Below are 15220 nucleotides of genomic sequence, written 5' to 3' on the forward strand. Positions count from 1 at the left end.
GTGTCTCCGTTGAAAACGGTTGGCATTGGTCCTGGGATTCTGTTTAATGCTCTGCAAGAGGTGCTTGAGAGACTTGAGGGTTTGAATAATTTGTTAGGATTTTGGGGGTTTGACACATTCATTTGTGGCACTAATGTCATGGCCAAGCCAGTAGGGGGTGCTTGTGCTGCATAGTGTCAATTTCATATTTCTAGTTTTCTTTAAGACATTTAAGACCCAAACCTGCACTGGAAAGAGGACACAAACACAAAAGCAAGAAAAAAAATACAATTTACAAAATTAAAGATTTACTGATAACAAAACTGTATTAAATCAAAGTAAGTCCAACCTCAGACACATACATCAAGACTCCAAATAAAGAACCTAAAACTCTAAGGCCTCTAATAGGAGCGAGACATGAGGCTACGCTGAATAAAACCCCAAACCAAGCCAAAGGAAAAAAAATCCAATGCAAGGAAACAAAAATGGGGAAAACAACATTGGGAGAGAAGTTGAGAAGCATAACAAAAGTGAAGAAGCAAAACAGCAGGGTCTGACTACATGGCTGACGACGACGGCTCGCGTTACATTGGACACATTACTGCTTCATTTTGTGTGTCGGATTTCAAAATAAAAGCGCGACGAGCCGTGAGCTGTTGTGGGTAGTTTGGTTATGAATCAGCAGAGGTAACAGCATCTGAGGGGAGCGTTTTTCATCAGCAGTAGCTGAAATGAAGCCAACAAAAAAAGAAGGAAAAACTTCCATTTAGGAATACTTTGAAATGAAACGCTCACAAGGTTCTGTAAATATAAATGAACCCCCATGTTTTGTTGATCAAACAAAATTTCAAAAATTTGCTGGGCATGGACTAGAAGAGAGAGGACATCTTTAAGGACCTCTATGAACTTAAGTCAACTTTAAAATCTTTTCCATAAGAAAAAAAATGAGCAAACAATGAATAAGTGTGTAGAAACATCAACATTTAATCAACAATTTATCCAATAAATCGGACAAATTTAGCTTTTAAAGCTAAAGGGTCATTAACAAGGTTATATATATACTGGAGACCAACTACGTTAAGGTCTCCTTGGGTGGTGGGCCCAGAGGGTGGCGGTCTTGTTCAGCAGGAGATGATGAGGTTGTGGAGTGACTGCTGACTCTGCGCTGTCTGCAGACGTCCATGAGATGAAAGGATCTCGCACGCAGCCAGTTCGTGGTAAAGAGCGCTGAGCACCTCCAGGATGTGCGCTTTGCCTGTGAAGAAGACGGGAGCAGACGCGAGCTGAGTCGGAGCACGTTTACAAGCAAACCAACAGAAACTTAACGCGATTCCCTGTTCTGTTCTGTTCTGTTCTAACAGTAAACGCCGCTGTCTCGTTTCGCAGAACTCGTAGCGTGTTTTTGGCCGTGCGTGTTCCACTAACCGTGTTGTGGGTTGCTGCCAGACTCCAAAGTACTGAGCAACATTTTCCCCAGGGTCCTTCGGGAGACGTTCTGAAACAAGACGGCGACTAGTTTCAGCTGGATGTTGGGTCATTAAAATGCACTTTAAAAGAGAAACATGACCACACACACACTTTCACACATGTGCAACAAGTGCTATAAATGTTCTCATTCTCACACTGTTGGGATTACAAGACGTACGCCTAATCAGAAACATGGGAGAAGGACAGAAAAAAAGCAATTACAAGTAAAGAGGGGAAAAAACACAGTAATTTTGACATTTATGTCATTAAACATGTAATTATTTACAATTAGTCTCATCTTGTAGATATTTTTTCAAGCTGTTTTTGATTATTGATCAATAATCCTATTTTGTGCTCTCAGTTTTCATTAGTGAGGCAGACAGAATGCTGTCAGTTTGAGACCTTCCCTTTGGATAAAAGTTTCAGTGGATTCCATTATCCTGGGTTAAGTCTAAAAGTATTCACACCCCAAGTTTAATGTCAATGTTATTTATAAAACACTTTAAAAACATCTATGAACAGCACTTTTTTGTGTTTAAAGTTCTCTTTTATTTTGACTGCAATTTTTTACACATACCTGCAGTTTTTTGTTTCATAAGTTTTTTTTGTTGTTGTTCTTGTTATTTTTTATTAATATTAATTATTGTCATTTTGGTCCTCAAAAATATCTAAATTTACATTTAACTTAATATTCTGGTCCGTCTGATGATGTAATTTTTAAATAAATTATTTATGATCTGTTACTCAGTACTTGAGCACACTTTCTACCAAATACTTTTTTAATCTTACTTGATAGTTTTTACTTTTACTAGAGTAAAAATAGGTTGAAGTAGTTCTACTCTTACTTGAGTACAATCTTTGGGTTCTCTGCTGGCCATGCCAAGAATGTACCAAGAGAATTGATTAGGTTGGAGTCGTATATGTGCACTTTTCATATAATATACATTTTTGAGACTTATCCAAAAATGTATATCTCTTGATTAAAAAGTACTCCATCTTTAAAAGGGCTATCAGTGCAAGTTTGGTTTATAAATAACAATTTTTTTATTTATTTACACCAGTAACAGCTCTACCATTTCAGTGTTTTACCTGACTAAAAGTACAATTAGAATTATATTGTCAGAGTGAATCAAGTTTTTATGTTCTGTTTTGTTTCATTTTTTTTAAGTAACTTACTGATGGTTCTTATATGTGTGAATATGTTTATGAAAAACACAGAGTAACAGCAATGTTTGCTTGAGGACTTAATCAGAATTGACCAGCAGAATCACAGAATAGCTACACTGAAACTAACCAAGTCTCTGAGCTGCTGCAGAAGCTGCAGGATGTCCACCAGCTTCTCCTCCACCAGCGACAGACGGACCTTCTCTCTTTCCAGCGACTGCAGCTCCACGGTAAGCAGCTCCGTGTCCTCGGCCCTCTGCTGCAGTTCCTGCACCAGACAGTCCTTCATCTGGAAGGAGATCAAAGCTTGTAACTAATGTACCGCAACACATGGATCCTTACTTCATTTTAAAAACAGTATTTTATGTGAACAAGTTAGAAAAATATATGTCAAAACAGAGTACTCTTCATGTTGGAAAAGTGTCACCTAAAAATAATTGAGTAAAGATCCATTTGTCCATTGGCTCTTTGGAGGAGGTTTTGTGTTTATGTTACGATTTGAACAAAAAATAAAAAAAATATCTTTGTCAACGATTGCAGAAACAAAACAAAACAAAACAAAAAAACTCTACAACAATCAAACACTGAATACATAATGTGTGGGTTTGTTTAAGTGTGGAAACAGATCAGAAAGCTCCTAACCAATCAGAACTGACTCAGGTCTCCAGGTTCCAACCCACCATGCAGGCAAAGTGTGTTAAAGGGGAAAGCGACAATCACATCCTGATAAAGTCACTGCGCTCTGTGTGTTGATGCTTCCGCAGCTGTGTGTGTGTTACCAGAAGAGCTCTGCAGCCCTTGGCCTCAGGGGTGAAACAAACATCTATCATGTGCAACACAGCCTCATTCATTCTATGTGACTCTACTTTCACCCCCTGGATGAACACCGCAACCTCTGGGTTGATCACTAACAACGTGGCAACAGGGTGATTTTGCAAAAGTCACTTTAGGCAAAAAAAAAAAAAAAAAAGACATAAACCAGATTTGGAAGTAGGGGTGCACTGATGGCAGAGTTCTGGCCGATCTCCAGTTACTGATCTTTAAAAAGCCTGACCTGCCGATTTTGATTTTTACCAATACCAATTCTTTTTGTCTGAAATGTCACTGAATACAGCAAGAAAGTTGCTGAGCTGGCAACGGTGGGGTGACTGTTGTTAACTGCAACCGTGCAGACATGACCTGGTGGGCGGGGCTAACAGTCAAACCTCTCACTGCAGGGCTGAAGAGGACAGCTGTTGACCAGCAGCGCCACACAGAGGCTGATTGACAGCGAGCGCTAAGACCCTTCTCTTGTCTCTGATTGGCTGTTTCTAATTGGCACCAGGGCAAGGCAGAGGAGCTAAATCTGACCTAACTGTCCTGGTTGGGTCAGAGGTCATGGCTGGCGGAGTGTACCTGGTCCATGTTCATCTCTGTTCGGCTTTCCTTCAGCTTCAGCTCTTTGTGCAGCCTGGTGACTCTCTCCAGCAGCTCCATCACAGCACTGTGACACTCTTCACTCCTTGAGCTTCCAAAGCGAAACATCAGCTTCTCCAGTGCCTCGTCACCACATCTGGTGAAGAATACAGACGAACAGAAGGTCATTCTGTCAGTGTCTGGTAGCAGACCCACAGTCCTAAAGTATTCATTCCCCTTCTGCTTTTACAAACACAAACATCACTGGTTTTTGTGGAACAGGCCACCGTATTTATATGGATTTTACCGTATGAAACCACAGCTGCCAATATTTTACCATAAATTACAGACGTTTTTGGGTTTTTTTGTTTTGTTTTTTACAGTGCGAGGGGAAGTGGAAGGTCCTGTGTGTCCGTCCATATTGTCAGTCGAGGATGTTGAAGATCTGCAGATAGTTAGATCTGTGATAACGGGATTTCTGCTTTTTGGATTTGGGCACACTGTGAAATTTGTAAAAAGCGGGCAGCTGTTCGGGTCTTTGAGAAGACTCAGACTCAGATGCTGGGCGAGCAGAACTGCAAACTGGACGTAATTTTTGTCGAGAGTCGGCTGCAGTTCCAGGAGGACCAAAAGGTTTGACTGTTTGGGAGTCGTCATTGAGATGTACTCTCAGGCAGATTAACGGAGTCGGTCTGATCCAAAACAATGCCTGGACCGACTCCCTCTGTGTCCAGCCTTTTCACTTCACTTCTACTTTTGTAATACGACACCCAGGTAACACAGTAGCACATTTCAAAGGAACCTTCCACCCCAAAAACATTTTCTATGCAATTGTGAGTTTCCTTCTAGTGACCTCCCAGTAGACATGTCCATATGGGTGCCCCCGCCCCCCCCCAGGTCAGTTTACCTTCCGCCACAGCAGGACAGCCTGGTTAGGATCCTCTTCACCTCCTCCACCTGCCTCTGTTGGTCTCCGGCCCGTTTGTCCTCTTCTTCATCCGAGGCAGCCTGGCCCTCCACCGAGCGGAACAGCTGCTCCTCGACCGGCACTGCAGCACATGGACAACGTTACTGCTGCAGCACCGCTACCTGACAACACCTAAAAGCTGCACGTATTTTATTCTGAACTGAAGGACTAAGAGCTCGACAGTCATTCGACGTTTTTGCAATGACAAAAATCTTTTAAGATTTTTTTTAGATTTTCTTTATATGGTTTTGTGAGAATACTAAGAAACATTTCATCAGACCAAAGGTTTTGATTTTCAATAATGCCAAATTTATATAAAGTCTTTATTTGCAGCATCTTCTTTAAAACACCTCTAATTCTCCCTGACTTCTGTCAGCCTGTTGGTTTTAGTGGATCCACCTGCTTTTTGAGGAGGTGGATTTATCAGTGGGGTTAAAATCTACCTAGTAACAGGGAAGACGGTCAGATGGATGGAGTTAAATCCAGGAGAATCCCAGAAGAAAACCTGCAGAAGACTTTAGATAGGGGTGGAGGTCACAGACAATCAACCTACATGCTGTATTCATTCAAGGCTACAATCAAATTGTTTAAATCACGGCCTAGTCAAAGCCCTGACCTAAATTTTTCCCTGTCACGTCATGATTTTGGGCTACTTTGTTCTGTTCTATCAAAAAAAAATAAATAATAAAATAAAAAATCCCCAAAAAAGACACTGATGGTCTGGAGGTGTAATGGGACATTCAAAGGGTTTGAAAACTTTTTGAGACGCTGTACGTATTCAGATAAAAGTAAAATGTGTAGCTACTAGGTAGGCCTGTCAGAATGAGCAATAGATCAATTAATCGTATGATAAATTAAAACAAGCTCAATAATTTCCATTTGCATGATTTATCTTTCCTCTCTCTGTCAAAAACTGGATGATCAAAGTCTTCAGTCTGGTGCTTTGGACTCTATTAGGACAATTTGTTTACAGAGGCGTCACAAATAATTCTGTAGATTTTTTTAAAATTTATTTTGGAAATTTAAAATGTCTTCCAGTCGCAGTTGTTAAATGTTCATTTGAGTTCAAAGTTTATTGCTCTCTGAGAACGTCTTCCCGCATTATATTACTTGAAAATGGTCTCAAAACAACAATATTATTGTTTATCGCGATAACATCAGGGACAATTTATCATCCAGGTGTTATCATAATGGGACCAATAAAGCAAAGATCCCTCACTCTTGTCAGGGGTGGTCACAGCGCGGCCTGTTGGTGAGCGGCGGTCATGTTGGAGGTCCTGGCAGCACGGCCGCTGCTCTGCCCCGGTGCTGCTCGCTGGCTGAAGTCTGGACATCTCAGACCTGAAAGACATCGGGGTCAGAACAGGCATGGAGTCGTTCAATCTTCTACACAGAGCCATCACGACCTGAGATTTTCATTTGCAGTATTTGTTGCGATGACAATGACGATGACGATGACGAGTGCTAAATAACATAATTGTAGAAATCATGGGATTGATGCATTCTGATGGAGCTTGTTTGTCGGATCAAGAGTAGCTTTTGAGCTTAAGCTTTAAGCAGATGTTAAGCATACTTTTCTTTTATTAAGCCTATATTTCTGTAGTTTTGTTACTGGTTTGATGGATTATTCCAATCATAAATGTTGTATTTTGATTAGCTGTAAGCAGGAAATCATCATAATTAACAGGAATTAACCATCAATCTGTGAAGATTGATGTTCTGCTAACAGTGCATGGTTACGTTTAACACATTTTTAATGACTATTGATGTCAACTGATTGCATAAATGAATAGTGGAAAAATGTGAATCTATGGGTAGGTCTGCATGGTTTGAATCCTGAGGATATGCGACGAGAGGCCGTCTCTACGTTCTCAGAGTACACTGCACTGAAACCGCACTTTACATGAACACAACGTCGACAGTTCGGTTGGAACCGATTTGCAAACATGAAAGAGAACATACAACAAAAAGAAGTGCGCGTTACTGCGCTGCCACGATAATTTTATAGAGGCCGTGTGATGCCGTACGCCAGATCTGGGTGGGGTAATTGAAGCCAGACTCTGGGTCTTTGAGACATTTTTACAGCAAAGTGGGTCAGTGGTAGAACAGAGCTGTTAGTGTGCAGCGTTGGGGGGAAAAAAAAACTTCAGAAAACACGGCTTCATACATGCAGGTAGATGTAAACATATTCAGCTGTTCCCGTGCATATTTAACTAATTTATTGGTGTCATAACCAGTTTAATATCTTTTGCCCTGATATATGTATACATATATAAAAGCCTGATGATGCAGTTTGGGTGGATGAGTGCTTCTGTAATGCTTCAAAATTTTCAAACTTTCTTTTGCTGGCTGCCCTTTTTGTTGGGGGGAAATCCAATAAGGGGCCTTCATAAATCACTGTGTAAGTGTTTCCAGATGATGATATCTCGGAGGAGGAAAGCTAAAAGGTGGGGGGAAAAAAGAGAGCAGATTTTTAGCAGCCTGCCTCGAAAATCACCGGGCGCTCGCGCTTACGCCCCGCTATCACAAGTCAGGCGATACTGTAAGACATTTCTTTTGGGCTCTCTTTGTTCAGTAGTAATCGTAACGAACTTCCAGGCAATCAGTCGGAGAGTTGTGTTTAAGTCACTGTGGGGGAGGAGGCCGGCAGCTGTAGTGAAACAAACACAAGGCTTCCTGGTTGCTCTGGTTACACTCACATTCAAGAGCTAACCCTGCTGAAGGTTGTCACACGCAGGTTAACCAGCGACTGAATGCTCTTTAACTGACGTCAGTCAGAGCAAGGCTGCCGTTCCAAGCATTCCTGATGATACAATGGCATTTTAAATGTCACATGAAAACTCTTTGTTTTGCCCTTTAGAAACACTTACACCTGGATTATCCTCTGAAATGCTTTGGTGGAACTTCTGGGAACCAGGGAGTCCAGCTGGGAAAGCAAACACTGATTCTGATTCGGAAGCAAACGCACGGCAGCGGCGTGTCGTCTGACTTCGCCACCAGCAGAAACTCCTTCTGCTTTAAAGCAAGTGAGACCAACCTGTTATCTGTGATATATGACACAAGATTATGTTGATTAGGTCAAAAGGGTCTAGAGAGTGGAGTGTTCCAAGAAAGAAAAAAAAAAGTGACTTCCTGTTCTGATGGGGCGGGGCTTTGATGATGTGAATATATGACCACATCAGTATCGTTGAGCATCCAGCATGGATGACTCATGATAAATTTGATGCATCTGTGTGAAAGTTATAAGGATTTGCTTGCTGTGGCGAGAACACCACGGTTACCACTGGGCCAGGTCCAGGATTTTGATAACTTTTAATCCTCTCGTCCCTTAACTGAGACCAATAGCTCAAAATCCTTGAGGAGTTATTTAAATATGATTAATAATTGCTGAGGGCAATTATTAGGCTTCAACTAAGTGGGTTTTTAAGACTTTTTTTTTTAAGACTCATCCTCTTGAAGTCTTCTTCAAAGCTACCTTTGGCAGCTGGATTCACTACAGGTCCAAGAGCTCAACCAGTATTTTTTTCCCATAAACAAGGAGGCTTATTCTACAGAATTTACCCACACAATGACTGCAAGGTGTTGAGTTCCTGTTCACCCAATACAAGCTCATGTCATTAACTTTCTACCATTGAGCTTTACAGTTGTTGAGTGTTTTGTCATTTCGATTTTGATGTCATCTGTCTGAGGTAACCTTGTTCCCGAGGTAGTGTGGTTTGGTTGGTAAAACACAAAAGAAAAATCCATGTTTTATTTACATGGGAGTAGGGGTTTGGGAGAAGTATTAAATGTCTTTACTGATGTAAAAAGATCGTATCTGACTTGATATGATGTCCAAGACTAGTTGCAAAATGGCTGCAAAAGCCTAAGTAGAGATGAAACACCTGTTATAAATGCTTAGGGAAGAAAAATAAATAAATGGATCTCTGCATTTTGAATTTAGTTCAAATTTTGTATTGATGAACATCAGTGTTCATCATCTGATTAACCTAAACTTTGCTTGTGAAATGTGAATCAGAAGAATGCTGATAGTCAGAGACGAACCATCCGTATAATAAATAATTGGAAAAATAACAGGATCAGCAATCTACTTCAAATTCCTAATTATACCACTTGACGTTGTACCATCTAAAGTAGTATTTGGGTGAGCTGAGACCAAGGAAGTGTCAGGCCTTCGGTTCAAACAGTCACGGGGAATCGGTTGCTAAGATCTTTCTATAGGGCAGACTCTGCGCTATTGTTCATTCGGAGGCAGAATGAAAGAAGTGAGCAGAGATTGATGAGGACCGTCAGCTGTTCAGGTTCTCACTCAATAGGCCTCTCTGTTGCTTTTGTGGTGTTGAATTATTTGCCATCACAGCGTCTATGGAAGAGCATTGAGAAGACTTTGGAACCTTGTGTGCGTAGATTAGCAGAATGTGGGTCACAGGACAACACCTAGACTTCTCAAATTTGTTATTAGAAATAACCCAAAAAGCAGGCTGAAGCATGAGCTTTAATCACATGTCTGCTCATGCCAGACTATGTCTTAGCAGCATAAAGTGAACATTACAAGTATTTAGAGACATCTGCGAGCCAAAAAGCCACAGTTGCGGACACTGATTATACGGTCGAAGCAGGAGCAACCGAATGAGAGATAAACATTCGACCGAAAGGCTTTGTACTTCAAAAGTTCAATTACACCTTGACTCCCACCAAAGCGAACAGTTCCAAAACAAGAGTTTGAGCCAGACCGGCCGGCCGACCGGCTGCACACGAAGCTCACTCAGCAAAGTTCAACAGATCGGGGCTGAAAATGGAAAAAGTTACCCACGGCAGCCCTCCGAACAGCAAGGCACGAGCATCTCAGGCATTAAGCCCAAGGTAAACAGAGTCATTTTGTTCTGCTTTAGGAGGATCTACAACTCATCAGCGCGGGATTTTTCGTCACTAAGGTTCTTCTCGTGCAACTACCTGCCAAAAACCGGCCCCTTTATTTCAACAAGGCTGACAAATGAGCGTTTTTCAAGCCCCAACTTACAAATGGGCTCGATACACGGGAGGTGACGCTAAACAGCTCATACACGGTATAGCAGATGGAACATCTGTTCGGTCTGTTAGAGCTGCCAGAGCCAGAACGGCTCCACAGCCCACACACCTAGCCGGACTTTTCACTAGCTATTTTCTTGGAATATTTTGGCAGTTTTGTTTTTCCTGAATCATAATGTACAATTTTCATCCAGTTTCATATATTAAAGATTTGTTGTTGTTGTGTCAGCTTTCCACACCACTCGAGTCTTCTGGTTCTGCTCTGCATCCTCAGAACCAGAACCAAACCTGGGAGAAGCAGCATTCAGCTTCTATGCACCACAAATCTGGAACAAACGTCCAGAAAACCGCAAAACAGCCGAAACGCTGAGTTCCTTTGAGTCCAGACTAAACACCCAGCTGTTTTAGAGTTGCCTTTGAACCATAACAAATGAAACACTGACCAACATATTTGATGTTTAACGAGTTTTGGCGATGGCACTCGACAAAATGTAACGTTTGTTGAATTGTTGTCTGTATGGTGTTTTCTTTATAAATTTGTAATTTTGTTTTATTGTGCAAAACACTTTTCTGCTGAAATGTGCTACACACAAAAAAACTTAATATTGACGAAAATGCATAGGGAGATTATTTCACTTATAACAAAACATTTTTCCCCTCTTATAAGTGAAATTATCTACCAATGACACCAGCACTTTTTCATCAATATTAAGAAATTATTTACTTAACACAAGCTCCTGTTACTTGCTGAACAGTTAACTGTAAGTTAGTTTTGTATTTTCTTTAAGTGCACTAAGAGATTTGCACTAGAAAATAGACCAAAAATATTTGGTAAGATTTTGTGTGCCACAAACCTGGCACTTCATGCAGAAAAACTAACCCTGAACACAGTTGTGCATCCACAGATTCAATCACTACATTACTCTGACCAGAACTGCTGGCGTATACACACATATATATTCCACTGACTGTGCTTCTGAGGTCGTCTAAAACACATGTGGAGTTGCTCTGATAAACAGCTTAATGTTACGTGAAGCGAAGCGTCTGCACCTGTAGTAAAGCAGCTCAGACTCCATCTGGACAACGTGCCTCTGCAGCGCCGGAACACGACTGGCCTTCGCTTCCAGGTCCTTCACCTTCTCCAGTCCGCTCAGCAGCGCCTGCCGGGCCTCCTCCACCTTCCTCCTCATGCTCGCCTGCTCCTTCTTCAGAAGCCTGTTGCTGTCTTCCAACGCAGCGACGGCCTCCTTACAGCTCCACAGTTCCTGCTCCAGTCTCTGATTGAGCGACACCGTCTCCTCCACCTGCCACTCTCTGGAGCAGTGCAGGTACTCTATCTCGTGGATGAGGTTCTGCAGGCTCTTGAGGTTGCTGTTGGAGCTGTTGGCCACGTTGTTGTGGGAAGCCAGCGTCCGCGGGGAAACAAAGCGTCCTTCTCTTGGTTTATGCTTGGAGTGGCTTTTCCAGAGGCCGACCTGCGATGTGAAGAGACGAGATGAAGATAATCCCACAAACTGACAAAACATTTTGTTGTTTGATTGGTTGACAAAGTTCATTAAAGGAATAGTTCAGATTAAAACAGTCCTGGGAATGTAAATGCAAGCAACTGGAACATCATGAGCTTTAAAGAGCTTGAATGGTGTCAACAAGTGGAGTGATGGTGAGCTTTTTTTTTTTTTCATTTCCAAAATATCTCAATCATATGCTGTTTACTTTTAATCTCCTCTAAAAAATACATATTTAGATTAACTTAAAATATGCTTTCATAAGTCAACCAGCACATCAACTTTAAGAAATAATGGCTCTTCTGTATTAGAACGCAACCTGTAACAGTGGCAGCTCAGTTTGGAAGTCACACAGCAAAAAAAAAATTACAGAAAAAAAAACTAAAATTATATTCTGAAAAAAAAGCATTGTATTTTCAATGTAATCTTAAAGATAAGAAAAGCCTCAGAAAAGCACTTTTAAAAAAAAACGTGTGGTTTGACATAAAGCTATACTTGTGCATTTTAAACTGTCTATCAATGGATAATAATAAATTTTTGTTACATTTGTTACAAAAAAATGAAAGCAGTTATAACTTTAACAAACTTAACAGTATGTCATGAAAAGTGGACATATTTGTGAAAACCAGGAGCTCTGATGACCCTGGTGTTGTTACAGGTCAGCTGGGTTCACAGGAACATCTGGAGACGTGTCATTAGGAATCCCACAGGTGAGAGTCTGCATGACAGCAGGGGATTATAACGGGCAACTGGCCAGCATGTGGGACGGACTGATGTCCCAGCAGACCAGTGATGACATCAGAGGGCACATGTGGTGGACGAGACTTTTTACAGTTCTGAGTCGTAAAAAGTTCTAGATCAAATGCATTTAGTCCTGAGCACTGACTGAATGTTTGAGCCTTTTTTTTTTTTACATGTCGTTTGCTAATTTATCAGCCTAATATGAGAGACACGTCAGACGTCGTCTCCCATCCCGGTTGCAGCTGTTTGCACATCAGAAGCTGCAGTGGTGACTGGGGTAGTGTGAGCAGGAACTGCCTGCAATTCAACAGCCGTCTGATGTTTTCTATTGTAGCAACCCGTCCAGGTCGGAGGCCTCTGTGGAACCTGTGACGGCGTAATAAAATTCACAAACACGACTATTCAGTTTCAGTGTCTTTTACTAACTGGCTGCAAAAATTTGCCGCCACAGAATATTCATATAACACCTGATGTTACGTCACCATTCAGGACCTCCAGTGCCTGTTGGGAACATGCCAGCTCCTCACCAGTCAGATCTTTTAAATACTCACCAGCAGTCTTCATGTGTGAGATTCTGCTCTCCATAAAACTACACTGTGTGCACAATTATTAGCCGAGTATTTTGACCACATTGTCATTAAAGGCATGCTGTCTAACTCCAAACTGGGTTTAACTTGAATGCTTGATAGATTTAAGCAAGAGCAGGTGACGTGTAATGAGGGACGGTGCGGCATAAGGAGGTCAACACCAGACCTGGATTGGAATTACAATTACATTACATTTACTTTTTTTTTTTTTTTAATATGCCTCTAGGAGTATTTTTACTATGCTGTACTGCTTTAACCGGAGTAGTTTTATAGTGAAGCATCGCTGCTCTTACTTGAGTCATTGTCTGGATTCTCTACCCATTGAATGAAGAACAAACATGTTTAAACCAAAAATTCACCAGACACACCCACACACACACCTGCAGTTTTCCAGAGGTGTGTGTGTGTGTGTGTGTTTATATATATAAAAGTCATTCCAGGGTTTAGGAAAACGTTCTTTTAACTGATTTTGTTCATTTTTGTTACATTATTGTCCTTTTTTTTGCTCTTAAAGTACCAAAAATTTCCTGTTAACTTTAACATGCATGATCCGGGATGGAGGTCCAATCAACTGCTCAGTGTGCTGACCTTTCTGGTAAACTGTATATCCGGTGTCATCAGTGGCTATGCTAACTGAGCATTCATGGCTCTGTTGTTAAGAGGAAGGAAGAAAATCTGAGCAGAGTACACGAGGATGATTGCCAGCGCTAAGACCCTCCTCCTGTCTCTAATTGGTTGTTTCCGATGGTGTTAAATAAATAAAGTTATGTTCAAACCTTTCTCACCTGCAGAGCCAAACAACGAGCATCGCTGCTCTGCAGCGCGGCTCTCATGTCCTCAACCAGCTCCCTGAGACTCGCATTCTCATCCTCCAGCTTCCCTATCCTGTCCTCCGCCTCCTCCAGAGCCACGATCTCCTCGTAGCACTCCCTGGTGCAGGAGCCCGGGGAGCCGAGCCTGCAGCCGAAGGCGCGCCGCTGCGCCGGGGAGGGTGAGGGAGAGGAGCCGCCACCGCTCGCCCCGACCGAAAGCAGCGTCTCCCGCCGCTTTAGGGGGCTCCGCAGACGGATCTGAGTTTCTATGTGTTCGCTGTCGGTCCCGACCAGCAGCCGGTCGTTCTCGTACTGGCATCCCGCCTTCGTGGTGAAGTAGCCGCACAGCTTGGCGTGGAAGTGCCTGAAGGTGAGCGCGCTGGGTAGGTTGTCCAACACTCCGGCGGACTCTTCCGATTCCGAGTCCTCGCTCAGCCCCAGAACCTCACACAGGACGTTGAAGTCCTCCTCGGGGATTTTACCGAGTCCTCGATGGTCCAGGTGGTGGAATATCTCCTGCAGATACTGATCCAGTCCGGTGGCCAGGACGATGATTTCGTTCTCCACTCCCCGGTCCAGTCCGTAATGGTAAGCCAGGGTGCTCACGATCCACTGCGTCCTGCGCGCCGGGCGGCTGTACGGGTCAGGGGAGTCGGTGGCATCCATCGTTTGGACCGGACAACATTTCCACGAAACGCGAGCCGCTCGCCTCTGTTCTGACCGACTGACTCCTTCCGCTGAATGTGTCCCCCTGCTCTGCGAGGGAGGCCAAGATCTGACTGAAGCTCTGCCCCCAACATCCACAAGTACACTGAAAAAAAGGAGAGCAACCTTTAGTTAAAAAAAGAAAAGAAAAAAATAAATAAAAGCTTGGAAGCAAATTCAACAAAGGTTTATAGATTTAAAATGCATGCTTGACAGAATGTAATCCACTCTGGACGCAATGTCAGCCTGTCACCAATGTATTTAACTTTTATTCACAATAGTTAAGTAATGATTGTAAAAATAAAAACATGAGCTGCAGTCTCCACATGCCTTGACCTAAACAGATGACGTCTATACAGAGTTGGGTAGATACATTCAACTATTCAATTGAGAAAATAAACTAATTAATTAATAAAATATATATATATATATAAAATTATTTTTTTGTGGGGCTGCGCAGTTGGTAGAGCTGTTGCCTTGCAGCAAGAAGGTTCTGGGTTTGATTCCCGGCCCTGGTCTTTCTTCATGGAGTTTGCATGTTCTCCCTGTGCATGCGTGGGTTTTCTCTGGGTACTCCAGTTTCCTCCCACAGTCCAAAAACATGATTGTCAGGTTAATTGGTTACTCTAAATTGTCCCTAGGTGTGAGTGTGTGTGTGCATGGTTGTGTCTCTGTGTTGCCCTGTGACAGACTGGCGCCCTGTCCAGGGTGTATCCTGCCTCTCGCCCGGAATATTAGCTGGAGAGGCACCAGCAACCCTCCCGACCCCACTAAGGGACAAGGGTGTAAATAAAATGGATTTTGTGAAAGTAATAATTTATAATTAATATTAATTATACATTTATATTTAATTGCAAATAATAATGAATT

General features: G+C 42.3%; 1 protein-coding gene across 1 annotated transcript; it reads right to left on the minus strand.

The window, feature by feature from the left end:
- Window positions 1-267: 267 nt before the first annotated feature.
- On the minus strand, window positions 268-14721 carry efcc1 (EF-hand and coiled-coil domain containing 1). Its single transcript, XM_015046485.1, has 8 exons — window positions 13619-14721; window positions 11051-11475; window positions 6192-6313; window positions 4913-5054; window positions 4006-4162; window positions 2741-2899; window positions 1405-1474; window positions 268-1234 (listed from the first exon to the last, which is right to left on the minus strand). The coding sequence occupies exons 1-8, from the start codon at window positions 14309-14311 to the stop codon at window positions 1101-1103; spliced, it is 1902 nt and encodes a 633-aa protein (XP_014901971.1). The 5' UTR covers window positions 14312-14721; the 3' UTR covers window positions 268-1100.
- Window positions 14722-15220: the final 499 nt, after the last annotated feature.

This window comes from Poecilia latipinna, unplaced genomic scaffold, assembly GCF_001443285.1.
Source record: "Poecilia latipinna isolate Pla-1442-1.1 unplaced genomic scaffold, P_latipinna-1.0 Scaffold3, whole genome shotgun sequence".
Lineage (NCBI taxonomy): Eukaryota > Metazoa > Chordata > Actinopteri > Cyprinodontiformes > Poeciliidae > Poecilia > Poecilia latipinna.

Excerpts from the sequence above, each read along its gene's own strand:
- efcc1 (XM_015046485.1), bottom strand. The coding sequence starts at position 14,311 with ATGGATGCCACCGACTCCCCTGACCCGTACAGCCGCCCGGCGCGCAGG. Across the intron at positions 4,163-4,912 it reads CTGTCCTGCTGTGGCGGAAG|ATGTGGTGACGAGGCACTGG; the intron begins GTAAACTGACCT and ends ATTCTTCACCAG. Across the intron at positions 1,475-2,740 it reads TGCAGCAGCTCAGAGACTTG|AACGTCTCCCGAAGGACCCT; the intron begins GTTAGTTTCAGT and ends GTCTTGTTTCAG.